Source organism: Corvus hawaiiensis, chromosome 1 (assembly GCF_020740725.1).
Source record: "Corvus hawaiiensis isolate bCorHaw1 chromosome 1, bCorHaw1.pri.cur, whole genome shotgun sequence".
Lineage (NCBI taxonomy): Eukaryota > Metazoa > Chordata > Aves > Passeriformes > Corvidae > Corvus > Corvus hawaiiensis.
The window spans coordinates 14,349,069-14,370,494 of NC_063213.1; the positions used below are offsets into that span (position 1 = coordinate 14,349,069).

A 21,426-nucleotide genomic window follows, 5' to 3' on the forward strand; every position below is an offset into this window, starting at 1 on the left:
AGCTACTCTATTTGCGTGGTTTATAGCATTTCCCATCAGATCATTCTCACAAACATAAAGCCAATACAGCTTATGCATTCATTCTCATGGGAAGTCATCATATTCATCCTTTCTATAATGCTTTAAGCACTTGCTTGCTGGAGAAAAGAAAAGAGGAGCCATTGACTGGTAATCAGCACCCCACCGTGCATTTATAATTGTACTAATTTCCTTTTTGTTTCCTTATGAATATGAGGCTTGCTTTAAAAAGTCAAGTATTTTAAAAATATCAATTAGTAAGCCTAGGAGAGGGCCATGACCCCACTCACCTCTTGTTTATCTGCTTGAAGAAAAGGACAAAGAGGAAGTCCTTAATTCTTCCTTCACTTTGAGTCAGAAGTGAAACCTACCTTAGACTAGCTCCTAAAGTCAGGCAATTCCCATGCACCTCTCCTGTGAGCTGGTCTCACAACACAGCTATGAAAACACATATGGGGAAGCCCCAGTATTACCTCACATCCCTGATATGAGAAACAACAGATCATGGGTAAATGAACAAAATAGTGACTCTTAGGAGGTGCCATAAAGACCATTTGCTCACTTTCCGTGTGATTTGGAGCAAATCAGTGTCTATAAACCAAGGACAACCACAGGGATATGGTGAGCATTATTTAGTTGATGTTTGCAAGGACTCCAAAGATACACAGCTTTATTTAATGAAGAGTTCTTGTGTTCTTTTTTGATAAAGTAAACCAGATTTTAATGTCATATTTTCATGCTTAAGCTCACATACTCAGTAACCTACATGTCTAATAGAGACAGTAATATTTCAGGTTTATATATAGGGTATTCCTAATGACTGCTGTGTCCTTTGTTGTGTCACATGTATCATGATACGCATAATTTCTTTTCCAGGTGGGACTACAGTGCTGAATACAGAAAAGCCAACGGTAATTGACAATACATTACAACCAGGTAAAAAAAAGAATCTTATTAAAACCATAATAAATTCCATACCCAAATTTCATGCCAGAGACAAAATAATGAATTGCAGCACTTCCTGACTTACCATTCCTTAAAGTCTCTGAAGTAAAGAAGCATCTGGTCTCTTAGCTCTGTACAGTAAATATTTTATTCCTTTCATCCACATGTAGATACAGCAGAGAACAAGATTTCCTTCTGCATCAGCAAATGCCAAGTGCTGACAAAATTAAACTAACTTAATCACACAGTGCACTGTTTAAATGTGGCATGTCAGTGACACAGTGTGTTTGCAAACTCTGGGAAAACAAAAACAGCCACACAGGCCCACTCACTATTTATATCCATGGTTTTACAAAACTAAGACAAGTAAAGTTTGCCAGTTTTCTCCACCAGGGAGCTGGCAGTTTTACAATATTGTTTTCTAGCAAGTTTTCTTGAAATGGGGTTACATAAACTGCTACCATGAACTTGAAAAGGGAAAACCAAGTTGTCACTGGCAGCAGGTCCTTGTTACTTAATACAATAGCTAGCAGCTTTTAAATTCCTTAGTTTGCTGCTTCCTCAGCTTTCATACCATTTTTTTAATATCCTGTACAATTTACTGAGGGTAGGGGAGAGGATGGATTTGGGCAGAAAACTCGAACTCCGAAAACTATAAGCACTGGTTAAAAATCCTTTGCATCAATAATTGTGGAGCGGTAAAGAGGTCAGTTTTCAGTTACTCCCATTTCCTCCATTAAAGCACAGTCAGGCACAGTCTTGCAAGTGATTTATTAACAGGGTGGGTAAGTGTTTATCATTGTTTCCTCAACCATGTGACACAATCCACTCTTGCTTCAAGCAAAAGAAAGGGACTAATAATGCAAAAAATTTCCTAAAGGACACTGATGGTGTTGATCTGATTAAGAGATAGAGCTGACTTAGCTCAGATATTGTTCCCACTCTCAGCCTCTGCATTCAGATATTGCAGAAGCCAATGCTTTTACTCTCCTCAAAATTTGTCTCTAGGGTCACCTAGTTGGCTAAGTCAGCATACACTATTTTTACCTCTGCCCTGCTTTCTGAGCAGAGGCAGATTGTGGAGCACCAGCGCAATGAGAAACACAAAAGTGAGCCAGTCCCCCCTCTTGAGACACACCTCCACCTCCTCTTCACAGTTAGTGCTGCTGAAGGGCTGGATGGCTGCTGCTGATCTCACAGTTCTGGAAAGGGGTTGGGGAAGCAGAGGAAGAAAAGACTCTGTGCAGTGGATTAAGAGAAAAACATTTTAATTTTTATGTCCGAAATTATCTGTTAGATTTCTATTTTGATGAGATTAAGGATTTTTTACACTATCTTCTTGCATTTAAACAAATGGCAAATTAAGAAAGTGCCTCTGTGCAGTACAGTTTCACTCCCTCCATAGCAGTGCCAGCTGCTTTGCAGGTTGTGTTTAATCCCCTTGGCTTGGGCAGACTGACTGTTTTTTCAAGATTAAGATATCCTCATTTTCTCTCCTTACTTCCCTGCTGCACCACCTTTTCTTACTCTGTGATGTGCCAATTTTTTTCTCTATTAAAAGAGTTTCTGAGACTCTGTTCAGAGCATGCCAATGTTACTTCCCTGCATTGTGCTGGTAGGAACCGTTTCCTTCCGGGGAATAAGGGACGAGTTCACATCCCAAACTCCAGGCTCCCACATGGCAGCACATTACAAAGATCACAGATAGAGATCAGCCAGATGCTAATAAATAAGAATAAGGTTTCCAGAATTTCCAGTTTAAAATGTAAATGTTTCCAGCTGCCTCATAATCCCTCACTGAAAACCAGCCAAAAACTCCCAAAAAGGGGCAGACAGAAATTTCCCTCAACATGGGGAAACCCCTCCTGGCATGGAGGTGGTATAAACATTTCCTTCTGCTGAAGGGGCATGGCTGGACCTGAGTGACACAGTGAAGCACACAGAGCAGGGGCTGTGCAGCCGGGAGCAAGTCTGCTCCGTCAGCTACAAATAATGTAGTTTATACTGCCCGTGAAGTTCCAGGGCTGCTTGGGGGCCCCTGGCCCTCAGCTGCCTGAGGATAAGTGCACTCTTTCGGGTCTTCTCAAGCTGAACAAGGTATGAATTTAACACATCAAGGACTGAGCCTTCAGCTTTGGCCTTAATTCCCTCTAAGGCCTGGTTTACCTTAAGATGCTAACGCACCGTGAGGTGAATGATGAGCTCCAAGCCAAGGAGCTGTTCCAGATCAGCTGCAGTTTGCAGGCTCCAGTGGCTAACCCTGCATGAGCTACACAGTGCTAGTGGTGGCCACAGCAGCTTGTGCCACCATGACTGGGGACAGAGATTGACCAGCCCTCTCAGTAGCAGCACCTGCCATAGCACAGGTACTTTGCAATAGGTGCCAGCGCCGTGTACCACTGTCCTGCTGCCTGCATTCCAGCCTGCAAATATCCTAAATCTTGTTATCCCAGACTAACATGCTTGTGTGTGTCAAAGCCTGAGATTATCCTATTCCAACCAGCTTTCATACACTAGGGAAACAGTTAAGAGCAAATAGCTGGAAAGCCTCCGTGTATAAACAAGCTGTTCCATCAAGAAGTCTTTTACAGTTCATTTCAAGGGGACTGAATTAAAAGAAAATCAAAAAGAATCATGATTTCAAACTGCTAAAAATGTTTAAAGGTTTGAATTTATATATATATATATATGTTTTAAGAGACTATCTACTTTCCTCCTCAAACTTAAAAAGATGCCTTTTACAAATCCATCTGTCAAGGTAAATACCTCAGTCCTCAGCCCTAAGATTTTCTAACATCTAGTCTTTTTGAACATATCTTTTGCTGTTCTAAAGGATTATTTGAAATGCTTGTCTCTTAGCTATTTACATACAGAGCAAGCTGTTCATTTACATTATGTGCTTTTAGTGTGTTATCTGAGTCCTTTGTAAAGCAGACTGTTCTGAGAAGTACCTTGTTTTTCACACATATAATAGCTATTTCAGAAAAATATAACTAAGAAATCCTGAAGTTAAAATCTATGCTAAGAAATAATTTAAAGGTATAATAGGTCTGATTCTCATTTATGCTGGAGCAACGAAGCAACTTCGTATCAGTAAAGGGATATTAAGGCAGTTAAATTATCATTTACTATCCTTTAAGGTAATTCTGTGCTGCCAGCATAAGTGGTATAAAAAGGTGAAATGCAAATACAAATCAGACCAAATATACTGCTTTGAAGTGGTCCAAATTATGTTTGTAATTTCCTATTTTAATGTTGATTTACCCTTTGGCAAGAGCATCTTAGAGAGCACTTTCATAGCATCTTTAATGCCATCATGCTTCTTCTTGCCTCTTGTTGGAGGTGTTATAAAAATATGTCAAAGTCTGTGGGCCAAAAAAGATTAATGGACTCACAAGAAACTCACTCAACTAGATTTTCAAATTACTTTCTTGTTCATGTGCAGTAATGGTCCCAGCTGTGAGCAAGATGCGGTCAAAAAGTACAGCTGTTGGTTATTCTTTGAGAGGATAAATCTGTTTTAATTCAGTATCACATACCCTACATTTTGAAAAAGGCATATGGGATTTCGTCACACCTCCCTCTCAGATTCTCATCTGAGCTGCTGCTATTTGGTTACATAATAGCTGGTTTTCTTTGTCCTCTCAATACACACAAACCCTGAGATCAATCACCTATTGGCAGGAGAATTGTCCTAGCATGGGAATGGGCCAGCGCTGCAGAGGGAGCCCAACAATTGCTACTCGTCCCTAGTTTCCTTCCTTCCACCAGAGCTGCCAAGCTATAGTTCAAGGACAAAGAAGAGGACAGATTGCCTGGAGCTTGCTGTGAGCTACTGTATCAGCCCCCTGGGACATTTAATAGAAGGGCTGAACTAGTCTCTCTTTTCTGGGGCAGATCCATTGTCCATACTGAGCCATAATGAACCTATCCTGATGCTACAAGTGTCCATTATTAATTGGTTAGCAGGCCTATTTTTCCTTTTTTATGGGTCCCTGGGAGAAGCACTGGAAGAGACAAAAGAATAGGCAATAAGAGATGGCATGTTTAAGAAGCTCATAAAATAAGAACACTCTGAAATGCCTTGCCTTTGACCTTCAATCCCATTGCTGTGATTGTCTAAGGAATATAGTAACACAATAACTTTTGAGAAAGCAATAGGAACCTAGCAAGAAACCAGCTAACTGCATGCAGGTTGCTGGTCAAATTCTCCTCAGTTTCAGTGGATTCGACTTCTGCGTGGAAAACAAGTTCATTTTTATGCTACACCATGCTGTCTCTGAGTCTGAAGCCAAGGAACGCAGGCATGGCCAAAGCATATCAGACTTAGGCTGTTTGCCAATTTCCTGGACTATATATTTCAAATGAAAGTGTAAGAAAGTATTTATTAGATGGAGCTGTGAAATTTAGCTCTGTTTTGAAATTCTCCTTCTGATCCCAGTGGTCAGAACTGTCTTCAGAGCATGAAGTAAAAGGCTTTTGTCACTTCCTGCACTTTAGAATTAAAAATTAAATTCTGGATATTTTCCTTATTCATGTCAGTGTCCAGTTCTCTTTGAATTGTGTTCAATCTTAACAGCATTCAGGGGAGCAAGTACCACTCACATCATATGAGAAATTTTTCCTTTGATCCACATTGAACACTGGGTATCTCACATTGCTTAGGCTGTGAAATGGAGAAAACAGAATATTGTTCTGTTCTGAGTCTCTGGATTCATCACTCCGTTACATACTTCTCCTGTGTATTCTGCTATTTATTCAGAGTTGAGCAATACCAGTCCTGTCAATGTCTTTGTGCTACATGCTCATTTATGCTATGTGGTATCTTCAGATAGATGTGATCTATCTACCACTTTGCCTTTCTTCTACCACTTTCTTCTGTGGTTTGAATACCACACAGGCTATCACTACTTTGCGTAATATAATCCTTCAGGATTAATAAGATTAATTTTGTTCTACATTTTCTAAAACCTTTTCTAAAGTTCTCTCATGGCTCTGATGTCAAAGCCATGCAATATAGCTCTCCCTAGGCCTTCTTGACAATGAAAGGCTATTTTTCACAATCTTAAAACCCTTTAATTCACTGCAATGTCACTTAGTTTCTTGAAAAACCCTCCTTGATTTTCAGATGTCCCCTTTTGGGCAAGATGTCTTTGATCATGTCCCCGTTGCCTAGAAAAAATACCCCATATACTGAAGAAAGAGACATAATGGATTGCCTTTCTGCACTCATGTGTGCATAGACTGAGTTCTGCTTCTTCAACATTTTGAGCCCAAAGAGATAATTCCCCACAATCTGCTTTTTTCCTAGAAAGGGCTAGGGTGCTCCAGGAAACATCTTTCCTCCACACTGAATTCCTGTGCCAGACAATATCTGTTGAATTCATTTGTTCCCAACTAGGATACTGCATTCGTGACAATGTGGAGTAGACCCCTCTGGAGGCCAGCAGGAGAGAGGGGGGAGGCAGACGGGATGGGGAGGATGAAAGAAAGGAGTGAAGAATGAGGGCTCAGTGCAGAGAGACACCGCAGCACAGCCAAAGCACTGACAGGCGGAGCATAGGGGCAGGAGCTGCCATAGACTCAGACCTCTCTGCTGACAGAATGAAATTTTCTAGGTGCCAGAGGGGAGAGGGCACAGTGGCCGCAATGCAGGAATCCAGTGAGTTGAGAAAAAACTATGTCTGAGAGCAAGGGCCTGCCAAACAAGGACACAGCAGGCAAGGAGAGAATGATAGATGGACCCTTCTTATATCCATTCTGCCTCAACCTACTCACCTGAGGTTTTCTGTTGTTAAAACTATTATTGTAGTTTGCCTTCCATTAAAATCTGAGTTGTGAGTTCGAAAGCCTTACCAGTCTTACCCGGCAGCTCAGGACATGGAGGACGTCTTTGCCTTTTCAGACTGGAAGTACTCCACCTCAAAGGTCTGGCCAACTGCAGGTCTCAACACACTTCCCATATTTCTTGTTATGTTCCCACAATAAACAAGCACATTCTAAGGGTTGCATTATCTTTCCTGGCTTTTTTATTAATAATGGGCAAGAAACACAATTTTTCCCCCAGAGCTGATATTGATGGGAGCATAGAGTACTTTGTTCTTAGTTCATACTTGCACAAAGCATCTCATTAAAGTAAACCTAAGTTATTCCTTTAATAAGGCGTGAGTCATGCCTGAGAAAAGACTCCAGGATTTGGTTCACATTGCTGTTGGGAGGGTATTGGTCTACTGGGAGTTGTCATTGCTCAAGGTGAGATAAAAGTTCGTACCAATGGGGTAGGAACCAAATGCTCAAAAGATTTCAAACTGCTTCTGAAAATAAGAAATGCAAAGGATTTATATGCTATCTTTGTATATCTTTCCATTGAAATTCCAAGTTATATTGAAGAAAATAAGCTACTATGTATTAAACCTTTGGGCAGAATTGAAAAGAAGCTGAAAACAAGATATGATCTCATCCTGACCATAATACCAGACTTCCCTTATTTTACACAGGGCTTGTTTTGAAGCTTATTTTGAGTTCATTTGGCAATCAGCCACATTTGTCCCTTTTCCCTCTCAATTTGTCCATTTCAATGCTGCCATCTTGTGGGCCTACTTAACTGTCTGGAAGATACTGAAAAAAGTTCCATATTGAAGCCAAGAACTATAGACTTCACAGAAATCCTTTCCTGCCAAGGACATTCCATTAATGTTTCTGGTTGTTCTTATTTTTGTCCGAATCTCATTATGAGTTGCAAAATGTGGAACCATTACAGTGTAAAGAGATATTGGCAACCAGAAAATATATCTGATAAGTAAGCCACAGCTTTCTGTATGAGTCTTATATGTTGCAACATGGTTATCAGATAAAGCAGGCAAATCAGAGGAATTAATCTAACCACACAAAAAAAAACAAAAAAAAACCCAAAAAAACCAAAAAATGGGTCATAAAGAGACAAGAAGCAACCACATCATTTACAAAAAATAGTGATTTTTCATCTGTTTCCCAGGAGGGCTGCTCTTGCTATGGCTTCTCACAGTTTCAGGAAAGAATGGTTCTGTTAATGGTCAAATGAAGTTTTGAAGTACAAAATCTGAATTATGCAATTAATAATCCCATCATTCCCCCTTTTTCCCCTCTTCCCTTGCAGAGATGCCACTATACAATTTCAACTGTGCCTTTGGCTGGGGATCCCAAAAGACTTTGTGCCACTGGGAGCATGACAACCAGGTGGATTTAAGGTGGGCAATCCTGACCAGCAAAACTGGGCCAATTCAAGACCACACAGGTAATCATGAGTTCATGATGTAGCCATTTTACATGGGACAAGATTGTTCTGTTTAATACCAATGTCTTCCAAAATCACAGGAGATTGAATTATACCTAAAATACATGAAGTCACAAAGATGGTTCTCCAGTAAACCTAATCCATTATAGGTAATCACAACTGACTGTAATTGTCCTTTCTGTTGGGCAATAAAGATTGTTTCTTGTCAGGAGCTGAAGATATTCCCTTCCCCTGACTTGCCTTTGGATAATCATCACCAGGGGTAGAAAAATATCTGAATGACCAAATATTTTGCAAGTATCGCTGACCAACTAATACAGTTGGTCAGTTAATGAACAAACCTCACATTATTCCTGTTTGTAGTTACAGGGACAACCCACCACAGAAAAGTATTGAATGCAAGTGAAACTTCCCAGATATGTGTGTTACCACGCCCTTGTCCTTTCCAGAAGGAGATGGAGGTTATAGCCATCCTCTGCTCACAAACAGTTTTCAAGAAATATCACCCTGGGGAATTGATTGGTTTGTTTTGCAGTAACTAACTCATAGCTCAGCATAATTAGGCAATAAATTTGCTGCAGGCTAGTGGAGAAGGGAGGGCACTGTGTGACCTGCACAGCCTCTCACTTTAGTGTTCTCGCTTGCATATGTACAGATTAATCAAATGGGTTGAGATGAATCCCCCTTCCCACTTCTGCTACCCTTTGCTTAATGAGAATGACAAGGAAATTAGACAAAATTGGACTTTTTAAATTCTGAGACACTTTCAATTGAATCTTAAGACAAGTACAGTAGTTTCAGGGGAAAAAAAACTTGTAATACTTTGACTATAAATGGCATTGTACAAATAAATGGCATCAAATTAACTAAATGCAGTTAGCTGAAGTGAAGGCTGTAATGGTGGAAAAATTGATGTAGAGTAAAGTGAAATGGCTCAGTAGGATCTGACATTGAAAGGAGGTTAAAAGCTACGTTAGCCAGAGACTGACAAAATCTAAAAGGCATGCATAAGTAAAGCTCTAATTAAGACAATGAAGACAGAGTTCCTGACCTGGCACTGCAATAATATTCTGAAAATGAGAGCTATCTGCACTTTGCCATCAAGGATTATAGAGAGAGAACCTGTCTTCAATCAGGAGATGAAGAAATTATATTCTTCAAATGAGATTTTGTTGTTTCCACTGGGCCCTGCTAGCGCAGAAAACTTATTTGTTCCATAAGCTTTAGCTTTAGTAAATCTTACAGGCAGACCCTTTTTCTCCTACTGCGCTAACTTTCAATATTTTCCAAAATTTTCTTTGAACTCTAAGAGCACCTTCACCTGCCAGGTTTGCCATTCGCCTGCCAGCAGGCACAGAGTGAGTGGGGTGGATGTGCGTGCAGACCATGAGCAGTCTGAATGACATTGATGTCCAAAACAAACCCTCGGCTGCAAAACGAGGCCACCCTATGTATTGGGAGAACCCCAGTGAGCAACTCCCAGGCATATCTTTCACTCAGATACATGTGTAAAGCTGAAAAAAATACACAGACAATCTTCAACAGCAATTGTTTGAGGACAGCAGGATACACTGGTTGTCACTTCAAGTTATATATCTTGTGATGAAATCTGGCCAGTGTTAGGTCTTCCAACTCAGACAGCCATTCTAATGCTGTGATTATTTTCCTTTTTTCCTCCCTCTGGATTTCCCTATTACCATTCTTTGATGAGATTTGCACATGTTGTGCTGCTTTGCACAGAAGCAAAGTTGGAAAGAACATATAGACATAAGCATTCCTGCTTAAGAAGCTGGACAAGATGTTACTGCAGAAAGACAGAAAAAAAGAAAAGAAAAAAAAGCCTAATTTTTTTTTTTACAATTTAACTTCGTCTTCTCCTATAAAATTTTTTGGCATGCATATTGGGCAGGATACCTCTAACTGCTCAAGAAAGATCCAAACAAAAGAAAACACCTTTGTCTCATGTTAGAAGAAATACTTTCCTGTTTATTTATTAGGTCTTTATTGGGTTTAACCCGCTCCTCTTTGTTCCTGGTTCCCCTCTCACTACTCTGTCCTTCTTATGCTTACCAGAGTAGCAATGCTCATCTTCCTGTCATCATTGGTGCAGGACTAGACCACTGCAATTGAGCAAGTCTCAATTATACATTATTTCACATAAAATTCAAGAATGTCATGTATAGGCAAAGACCAATGCTGATAAAACACCACCCTTCCAAAACATCTTCTTTTGCCTCTTTTTAATTTTCTTTAAGTGTTGGTATAAACAGTGATATGTATACTTATTTCAGCAATATTAGAGAAATAGTATTTCTTGTTATTACTTTTATCCTTCCTACACTTAAATAATAACTTTGTACCAATGTCAATAAATGCTGACTCCACCCTTTTCTGTGAGTGCAATGCACATCCAATCTATTCTTATACACACCAGGATGAACTTTGTGTTTTTCCACCATGACTCTCTGAAAAGACACTGTTCAAAAGCTGACTGGAATGGATGTGTGCCTGATGTAAATCAGAAGCACTTCTCTATAGTCAGTATCTTACTTAGCAATTTTCTGTTACCAAACTAATCACACTCTCACATGCTTCTCTCTCAGCATGATTAAGAAAGTAATTTTCCAAGTTAAGGGTATTAGGTGTTCAGATTTCAATGTGTATAAATCCATTACGCCCTTGAGAAAGTACCAGCTATAATCTTACCCTTTCAGGAAAGGGCTCACAAATATATAGAGCCCAATATATTGTTACAAAAATCAAGGGCATAACTCTGACACCATCTGTGACAATGCTCAGCCTCTATTTGGGAACACTCTTTAGATCTCAGTTCCTGATCTCTGACCATGGCTGTTCAAATCCATTTCACCCTTCAGTGTTCTTCCCATTCTAATCTTGCCCCTTGAGCACAGATTACTTCAAACTGAGGTTTGTTTTTTTTTTTTTAATAGCTCTTTGCACAATTAGCATAGAGTAGGCCCCAGGGATTTCTTTTTAGCCTGCTGAACCAGGGCTGGCTGTTTTCAGGAGGTGCATACTGACTAATGGAGCACATGCTGCCTCATCAAACATGCTTGTGCTTCCTTCCCTTAGCAAAAGCAAATGCCTTGTGTGTTTCATGCGGTGAGCATGTTGTTAGGGTTCACTCTTGGCACAAAACCTCCCAGTGAACAGCAAAGGAGATGGCCAGAAGAAAGTGTAGAATAACAGAATTGCTTGGGTTAGACAGGACCTTTAAAGGTCATTTAGTCCAGCCTCCCTGCAGTGACCAGGGACACCTTCAAACCTGACCTTGAATGTTTCTGGAGATGGAGATTCTGCTTCCCCTCTGGACAACCTGTGTCAGTGTTTCACCACCCATCAAATTTCTTCCTTATATCTAGTCTGAAACTACTCTCTTTTAGTTTAAAACCATTACCCTTTAGGCTGTCACTGTAGGCCCTATTAAAAAGTTTGTCCTCATCTTTGTCATCAGTCCCCTTTACCGGCTGAAAGGCTGCATAAAATCTCCCCAGAGCCTTCTCTTCTCCAGGCTGAATAACCCCAACTCTCAGCCTGTCGTCATAGGAGAGGTGCTCCAGCCCTCTGATCAGCTTTGTGGCCCTCTTAGAGCATGTCAGCTTTCCTAGAGCTCCCAAAAAAACGCCCTCTGACTCTCTTTTTTGTGATGCTTGACCCATCGGCATCAGAAAGCAAAAGATATGGGGTGATCAGGGATTCTTATGTTAACAAAGAAAATTAAGCTGGTGGCTATTCCTAACACAGTCCTTCTGTCACAGTAGGAGATGGCAATTTCATTTACTCACAAGCTGATGAAAGCCAGAAAGGCAAAGTGGCCCGACTGCTGAGCCCCGTGATTTACTCACAGAACTCTGCCCACTGCATGACGTTCTGGTACCACATGTCCGGCGCGCACGTCGGCACCCTGAAGATCAAACTGCGCTACCAAAAGCCAGATGAATATGACCAGGTGCTGTGGACCCTGAGTGGGCACCAGGCAAACTACTGGAAGGAAGGACGTGTTCTTCTTCACAAGTCTGTGAAACACTACCAGGTGAGCTTGGCTGCTGCTCGCTGAACTACCACGGCCAAGGCCAGCAACACCTCGCTGGTCATGTTTTATACACTGCAGTAAAAGATGTCACTGAAGGATTTATGTAGACAATATTACACCTACAGATGAGGTACACTTGCTGTGACTAATAGTAGTGAAATATTTCATGGTTTCTCAGATCGCAGTGATAATCGCACTTTCTTATCAGATGCCAAATAAATGCTTTATAAGTCATTTATCATCAGTCACAAAACTGCCTCTTTGCCGCAGTTTTGCTGATGTAAAATTCTTTAATAAAGTCATGACAGTACATAATTTACGTTTGCCTATATAACTTCATACAGGCAGGCAATGCAGATTTTCAGGCCACAATCAAAGCACATATAAGTGTGGCATCATGGCAAGTGAAGATGTGTGTTAACAACTAATTAAGAAATCCTGACTGCTGCAGTTGTGTGCTCACGAGAACAATGTGACCACTATCTTGTTTTTCCAGGTGGTTATTGAGGGAGAAATTGGAAAAGGAACTGGAGGAATTGCTGTGGATGATATTAAAATTGACAATCACGTAGCACAAGAGGATTGCCGAAGTAAGTGTGTAAAGCAAGAAAATTCTCATCCAAAACATTGCCTATTTTGTTTTGATAGCTGGTTTTATCTGTGTGAAAGGGATAGATTTATTAGCTAACATTATTAGCTATGTTTCCACTGAAAATATCCTGATTCAGCCCATAGCTTTATTCACAGTAAGTGCCACTAGTGTCACCATGGTATGGCAGCAGTTTGGATCAGAACTGGACATGGGTCACAGCATACTCACATTCTCACATCTCTCCCTGTATTTCATATTGCTCTTTAAATTTCTCTGCTTTTCCTATTGCAGGACCCTGTTTTAACTAATGCAAAGAATCCAATTTTATTTCTTTGCCCTTTTTAGATCATTTACTATGAAGCCTTCTTAAATTCTTTTTTAAAGGGCCATATCAAACCCTTACAGGATAAGCAGATAGGGTGAAAGGGCCCCTGCTCTGTCCTCTGCTGTCCTGTCATTCTGAGTTTGCTGTAGTCGTCAGCTCCCAGACACACGGGACACAAAGTAATGTTAGGACATGGCCTTTCCCAAATCTGAGCCAGGCTATTCCTGAGGTGTTCTTTGAGCCCTTTTATTCCTGGCCAGTCTTGAGTTATTCCAGTCACTGCTGATCATATGCACATTGCATACTGCACGTAATTTGGCAGCAGCAGCCCCAGATAAACACAAGCAACTGAACACAGTCCTTCATAGTAGAGATGAAGCAATTACTTTTATATAAAAGAGGGAATAGAAATGAGAACTCTTAGCATTAAGAAGACAAATTTCTTCTGTGTGAGTTGGCAATACAACTAAGAGCAATAATAGAGGGTGTTCCTCACCTTTTGTAGCTAACAACCTTTTAGGGTAACTTGACAGTCTTCAGCTACGTGGTAATTTCACTGCTGGATGAGAAAACTGAACAATCTCTTTTTATCATGTGGTCCAACCCCTGGGGTTCATCAAATGCCACCAGAGTGGCAGTTAGCAGGAAAGAGAGGCAGGACACACTGCTTAGTCCTCCTGCAGTGTCCTCAGTGCCAAGAAAGGCGCTGGGACCACAGTGACTGTATTTAATTGACTCCAGCATGAGAAAGAAAAATAGCTTCTTTCCTACCTCCATGTTTTTGTTGTTCAAACCAAATGTTGAGCAAAGATTTCTGCCTGAGGGAGCTAAACCCAAAAGCTCAGCCTGAAATCCAAACACAAGTGGGCTCACTGCAGTCAGTGAAACTATTCTTGTGATTGACTATGCCTATGCTGATGAAGTGTTATGGAATTGGGCTCCAAAATTGTAAATACAGTGAATGAGATGCTAATTCATCGCACTGATTTCTCTTTCCCAGGCATGGAAAACCCCTGCTGATAACTAAAACTGTGCCAAGACTGGGCGGAGAGGAGTTTTTTAATCTTTCTTTTTTTCTCCATTAATTTTCAGAGCCCATTATAATGAACAGCTCTGTCAAGCCGCCATAATGATGCTCTGACACAGGAAAATCTGCTGTACCATTATTGCCAGCATGATAGTCAATCAGTGTTTGTAACCCTAATAATCAATGTCAATTCTTTTGCTTCATTAGAATCAACTGATGTGGAGAATGAAATAGACGAAGAAGAAGACCCAGAAAGTAATCAAACAGGTAAAAATTGTGTTATTTTTTAAAAGGGAATGAATTTTAATGTTTATTTTAATGTGAATTTTTGCATTCTATTTATTTATTTATAAATTTGTTCTCTAACTGCATATTGTATTAAGGTGTTTTGATTTATCTGGATAAGATGACAAGAAAACTTACATTTATTTGAAGGTTTTAATAGTTTTATTCTTCCATGTCATATGGACTTATGGTCTTTTTATTATTTATACCCATCTCAAACATTTCAATTTTCCATATACCTAATTTGTTACATTATGTTCCTATATCTGTGAGCACATTATAGCCCCTCAATATTTTGTTATCTAAAAGGCTTGTCCACTGCTGAAGAAAGCACTATCATTATATCTTACAATTTATGGCTTGCGCTGTGCCTCAGTAATTAGGCTCAAAACTCTTCAGGTTTAATGTTTCACAGACCTGGCTGAAAATGCCATTATATGACCAGTCTACCAAAGCATTATCATTTCCAATGATGATAGCTCAAAATGGATCATTATATGGATCATAGTTGTCATATTGTTCCAATAATAAAATACACTTGAATTTTTCAGGCAATGAGCTTAATTTTTTTCTGTTACAGTCAACAGGATTGCTTAATTGATTTCAGTGAAAGAGAATTTGTCCGAAAAGACTTTTTGGCTTTTCCAGCAACAATTACAGGGTTTGCTGCTTTTGGATCATTTTCATAAACGAAAAAATTTGAGGGAAAACATTATCATACCCTGTGAATATTTTACACAAGAGGGCAGAGTGCTCTTCTGTGTCAGTTCTGCCACTATTTCCACTTCAAGATCCAATCTTAAAGTCTTTGAAGTAGAAACAAAATGGCTGGATATTCCCAACCAATGTCTTAGGCTCTAACCTCTCACACTGAGCTGAGTAGGATCTGACTAACATTTTTGAGCTAAATACTGCAATATGGCCAGATATAATCAAAAGGCCTCATTTTTAACTCCAAGACTCCCACTTAATCCAAGGCAGAACCAGAGCTCTACTAACAGGCAGCAGATTCAAAGATTGGAGAACAGTCTAGAAAAAATCCACAGCTATTTGGGCCACATTACAGTTTCTGGCTATTTATGACCACCTTCAAGAAGCTAGGTTTTAAAATTATGTAAAAAACTTATGTCCAAAAAAATTATGGTCTTCTCAAAATTCCAATGGATTAAGCAAAGTTGTAACTAGGATCAGTTCTGAAAATTTTGCAATTCTTTACTCAATTTCAGGGTTTACACCTCCATACCGTACAGGTGAGGACTATGATGACAACATCTCCAGGAAGCCAGGCAATGTCCTGAAGACCCTAGATCCAATCCTTATTACCATCATAGCCATGAGTGCACTCGGGGTGCTTTTAGGAGCCATCTGTGGAGTTGTTCTGTACTGTGCCTGTTGGCACAATGGGATGTCGGAGAGGAACTTGTCTGCACTGGAGAATTATAACTTTGAACTGGTTGATGGCGTAAAACTGAAAAAAGATAAACTAAACACACAGAATTCATACTCGGAAGCATGAAGGCGTAAAGCGACTGGAGAAGTCAGAGAATCGGGACGGAAGGACATAGCTCGGTCGTGCTGGGGAACTGTTGATCTTTTACTGTACAGGCTGAAAAGTGCATTGATGACACTGAGCCAAGCTTTTCTCAGGAGCTTCAATGAGTGTGTAACCGATGAACATGGACAACAATCTATGTTAACAACCTGAATCATGTACAGTCTGCTTTTTCTGTTGGTTTTATTTGAAATAATCGAATGCTGGTGTTGAGACCAAGTATGATTGACTTATAGTTCATTTTGTCTTTCTTTCTCTCCCTCTCTTTTGTTTTCCGTTAATGGATAATTTTGTTTTTACTGTGCAAAATCCAAGATGCTGTCACAAGATGTATTCAGTGGGGTCCTTTGGATGGACATGCTGTCTGTAGCTCAGTGCCCAGAAAATATTGGAGTAACAGCAATTTAGTGGACTTCTGCACCTGTATTTGTGTATAATTGCTCGTGTTGTGCATAGGCAAAGAAGGGTTAGGATGTTTTTGAAAGTACTGCTGCATCAGTACCGATATAGCGTCAGCTCTGTTTACGAAGCAATACAGTCAACTTTTATTGATGTTTTTCAGTGTTGTACTAAATTTTGTGCTTGTGAACTCCATAAAAGAGTATGTGCCATCATCAGACACAACTGGTAACCAAGTGTACTGCCTAAAAACTAAACAAAAAAAGTCCTTGGCACTGGCTAGTGTATGTCCTCTCAAGTGCCTTTTTGTTTGTACTGCTTCTCATTGTGTTAACATTAACTACAGCTTCTCTGCAGTTAATGCCCTTGCCTTTAATCATATTCTGATGGCTAACTGACTAAAAGAAAAGTATATTTTAGTGTAAGAAAATAGCCTCAGTCAAGGCAAGGGCTAATCAGATTTGACAACCTGGCTCGATTGTTCTGCTTTCTGTATTTCAACTTCATGTCTCTTTACCCTTTTGTATAAAGCTGCAATATCCCATTTTATCGTTCTTTCATATAGAATGTATTTTCAAATGTAAAATCTCTCTCCCTTTCTCTTCTCTTTCTCTCTCTCTGTCTCTCTGAGTAGGTTGCATAAGCATTTGCCATTGCCAAGGAAAGAAAACTTCAGCTTTAACTTGCTGGTAATGGCAAAGGATTTTATTAGAGTTTGTGTTAAAAAATAAGGGAAAATTCTTAACTTTATCCTCCAAAGTCGAACTTTGGGTTTCTTCTTAACAGCATAAAGTGACAGTATCTTTTTTCCTGATGTCATGAAACATGTCTTTTATCCTGAACAGCTTGCCTGTTAATTACACTGGGGAAAATGCTTCCCTTACTGAAAAGATTGCCTTTAAAATGAGAAACTTTCCTCCTCTTGCCCCTACCTGAACTCGGAGTTCTGTTCTCTCAGTAACCATGTATTTTCATGCTAATCAATGCTAATTGGGCTTACTCGTGGGTACTGAGGGCAGAATGAAATCCCACAGTGCATGTAGGGTATGTTCTTACCACCATGTTATATCCAACTGGCATTTCATACCAGGAGGTTTCTGTTTGACCACAAGTGCAGACAGTGACCAATTCAGTGAACTGAGAACTCTAAGCTGTCGGAAAAATGTGTTTGACAATGATGTGGCAATTTTTTAAATACTTTAGGGTAAATACTATTGGTGAGATAATATCCAACAGCCTATGCAGCTGGTCCAACAGGGTAAAAAGAAACAAGAGCATGTTTCCCACAGGGGTCCATACAAGGCACCGAGGGAGCAGAGGGGTCACTCCCCTCCTGCAGGTGCAAGGGGAGCCCCTGGGTTTCTGCAGTGACCTGCACACAGCACAGCCATAACTGGGGGGCAGCTTCAATCTTCCCCTGGGTATCTACCAACCAGCAGATAAAACCAGTGCAAACATGGGGAAAGGAACATCCTACCAAGTGCTGAACTCATGTTTTTCCCTGAGTAGAATCAGGGAAGTGATTGGGACTTTCTGAGTTAGTCTTTTCCAAAACTGCTTTTGTAGAAGAGCAATGAAATATCCTGTTCAGGATTAGGATTAAAGAAAGGCTAATGCAGCCTTGAATTACTTGGAGCAACAGAATCCATCCCTATTTATCAACCAAATGTTTTGAAGTGTATAATTTCAACAGTATGAACTATAAAACAAAAAAATTATGTAGGAAATCCACTAGTAACCCAGAAACTGAAGAAAAAGGAGGGAGACAGTAGGTAAAAATGAGCTTCAAAGTTGAAAATATTTTTAAGGAAGACACAACAGAAAAAAAATGTGGACAGTTGCTACTTCAGAGGGGTCCTAAAGGCAATGACTATCAGGAAAACCCAAACATCCACTTCAGGTCATCAAACCTTAGATTGATGGAAGAATTACCTCCCCAGCCTCTCAACCTTGGGTCCTCCAAAAGGTGAGGCTGTGCACCTAAGGCCTGAAAGTTTTTCCTAAAAGTTAGTCTATGAGATGTCCCAAGTGACAGACTCACTTTGTCAGAGGTAGAATTTTCATTGGTTTCTAACACTGTAATTTGACCATAATGGTATTGCAGCAGCTAGTTAATTAACCCAAAGAAGAAAAGGATTTTTTCAAAACTATTTTCAGCACACCATCACTGTGTGAGTCAGCAATTAAGGGTCTGTTCTCCTTAGCTGAAAAAACTTCTAGTCCACTAACTTGACTAAGAGTTACATGCTTATATTGCCTTGAAGAGAAAATCCCACTGGGGAGCCCAAGCCCAAAACCTTTTGAAATATTCCCACTGATTTCAATAGATTCTGGACCAGCTCTAGGTCTTGATCTATTTGAAAAGAAAAGCTGGTAGTTGGTGGGTTTTTTCCTTCTTTTAATATACTGAGAATAGTGAACATAGAAAGGAATTTATCTCCTTTGTGGTCTTCAGACATTACTATGATAATGAGGATCTAGCACTGAAGATTTGATTTCTCTGAAGGTAATAGAATTAAAGTTGCCCTTCAATTAAGGAAAAATGATACTGCAACTTTACATTGAAAAGTATCTTGCACTGATAAATATATTTAAAAAAATTATATGTTTATAAAGTTATTAATTTGTAAAGGCAGTGTTACAAAATGTTCAGTTTATATTGTTTTAGATTGTTTCATAATTTTTAAAGTGTAAAATAACATATTTTTTTCTTTATTGAAAAACTATAAAAATCTTCTGTAGTAAAATGATTTCATTTTACTGGTATATTATTGCTTCATGTTTTGTACCATCATAAAACTTTGTGCAAATTTTTTTTACAGAAATTTTTATTTTCTATGACAATATGACACTTGTAAATTGTTGTTTCAAAATGAACAGCGAAGCCTTAACTTTAAATGACATTTGTATTCTCAGACACTGAGTAGCATAAAAAAAACACATAGAACTGAACTGTAACTTAAATTTCCAAACTATGACTACTACATTCCAAAGAAACAGTTGAATTAAACATTTTCATAAAATATCCCATAGCTGATGTATTTTATTATACTAAAATGGATTGGTATTATTTAATGGCTGGTTTTATTTAGCAACAAGCACAGTGTTTTAATCACAATTATATTTGTTGATAGGCAGCTCCAACAAACAGACACCTTGGTGGGTTTGTTCATTGTTTAGGATAGAGGGATTCACCTTTGCCTGACTCATTCTCTTTCCTTGCTGGAATATGCTCCCACACCTGCTTTTAGCCAAACAGGTGAGATTTAAGAAGATAAATCTGCCACCACTGCCCCTTGCAGTGGGCCACCCAGTGTAATGCCCTGTGCAGGTGTCACACCCCCCTTGGGGCTTGCTCCTGGGCAGGGGTGACATTTACTGCCAAGTAATGCCCATTTTTGATGTGTTACTCCACTAAATCTCTGCTGCTGTGGTAAGGTTTGCACTCATAAGGTCCCTGCAAATTTCCATCATCAGGGAGTCATCAGGACTCACCCAACCATGGCCAAATTTCCCAAGGGGGAGCACAAGTTGATGATTGGAGAAAATGCAGCCAGGGCAGCCCATTGGGCCTGGTTTGGCATCAGCTGAGTGCCAAACTCACCTGTGGAACATGGTCATGTGTAGGGAGACCTTCAAGGAGCTAACATCCAGATCAGAAGCTTTAGATTGCACATTTCCTGCTTTATGCAATACTTACCTATCTTGTTTCCTTTTAACACTCAGCACTCTGTACATTAAAGTTTGACAAATCTTTTCTTTACATTGCATGCATGAACAAAGCCCAGACTGTCAGCATGTCATTAGGTGGAGTATAAACATTTTGCTTCAGCTACTTTACCACTCATGGGAAAAATACTGTACTTATTACCATATACTTGATCACTGTTAACACTTGAAAAGAACATATTGAGTCTTGTCTCCTCAAGAGAATAGTGCTGTCTGTACCTGTTTAAAATATGAGATGGAGCCACCACAAGCACCTGACAAAATCCCTACTCAGAGTAGGGATTTCCCCCAAAAGGTGGTTGTGAAAGTTGCTGTCCATAGAACCACAATACCCAAATTCCTTAGAGATGTACTTCATTGCACTCTCTTTGCTTCTGTGATAACCAGCCACAGGGCTCTTCGAGGGAAAATAAATGGCAATGGAATTGATTAGTGAAAAGAAGAAATCTGTAAAGTGAATCTGTGGGGGATGATGCTTAGGAAAGAGAGACAAGTATTTTAAGTAAAGAAAATTCTCTTTCATTCAGGGAAAATTAATTTGCCTAGAAGCTAACAAGTGCTTGGTGCTAAACCTTCAGTTTTCCACACCAAATAGGCTGCATAAAGCAAGGACAAAAATGGTGCAATGGGATCTGAATTACGTTTCAGAACATAACTTGTAAACTTGAAGAAAAAGAAGAGCAGATGGAAATAGCAGATGGGTCAGCTACAGACAAACAGTGCCAGAAGTGCACAGCTATGAAGGTCATGGTCTTTAAAACGGGTCTTTGGCAGGTAGTGAAAGCAAACCCCTTTATTATTTCACCGATCAAATGTGCCATCCCAAATCCAGCAGCCACGTAGCCAGCAGCCCCATTTCCTTTCCTTTCCTTTAGGCAGGATGTAAAATACAAGTGCACAGCAAAGGGCAGATGCAGAGGAGAGGGTGGGGGCAGCACTGCTGGCGTAGGGTTGGGTGAGGCCCATCAGCACCACAGAAATGACAGCAGTGCCCACCAGTGCAAACCTGCCCTCTGGAGTGGAGCTGCCCATCCCGGTGGAGATGAAGCTCCTCCATCGTCAGAACCTACCTTTTATGAGGCAGATGAAGACCTGACAGGTGCAAGCTAAGACAGCCATAATTTTGACCCACACAAATCTTTTCTTATGTACAATTAGTCTGTTCCCGAGTCAGTTCTTCTAAGCTGCTTTGCCAAAGTCAAATGTCAAAGTTGGGCTGGATTTTCA

General features: G+C 39.9%; 1 protein-coding gene across 3 annotated transcripts in view; it reads left to right on the top strand.

Annotated features, from left to right (window-relative positions):
- NRP1 (neuropilin 1) overlaps positions 1–19,495 on the top strand; it is a 112,824-nt gene extending 93,329 nt beyond the window's left edge. For 2 of the 3 annotated variants that reach the window (XM_048292743.1, XM_048292830.1), the window contains exons 12-17: positions 895–954; positions 8,099–8,236; positions 12,019–12,290; positions 12,787–12,880; positions 14,442–14,501; positions 15,746–19,495. In XM_048292743.1, the coding sequence (XP_048148700.1) occupies positions 895–954; positions 8,099–8,236; positions 12,019–12,290; positions 12,787–12,880; positions 14,442–14,501; positions 15,746–16,035 (914 nt within the window). In that variant the 3' untranslated portion in view covers positions 16,036–19,495. Of the gene's footprint in view, positions 1–894; positions 955–8,098; positions 8,237–12,015; positions 12,291–12,786; positions 12,881–14,441; positions 14,502–15,745 lie in introns of all 3 variants that reach the window. The other variant, XM_048292663.1, reaches the window with a different exon arrangement.
- Positions 19,496–21,426: the final 1,931 nt, after the last annotated feature.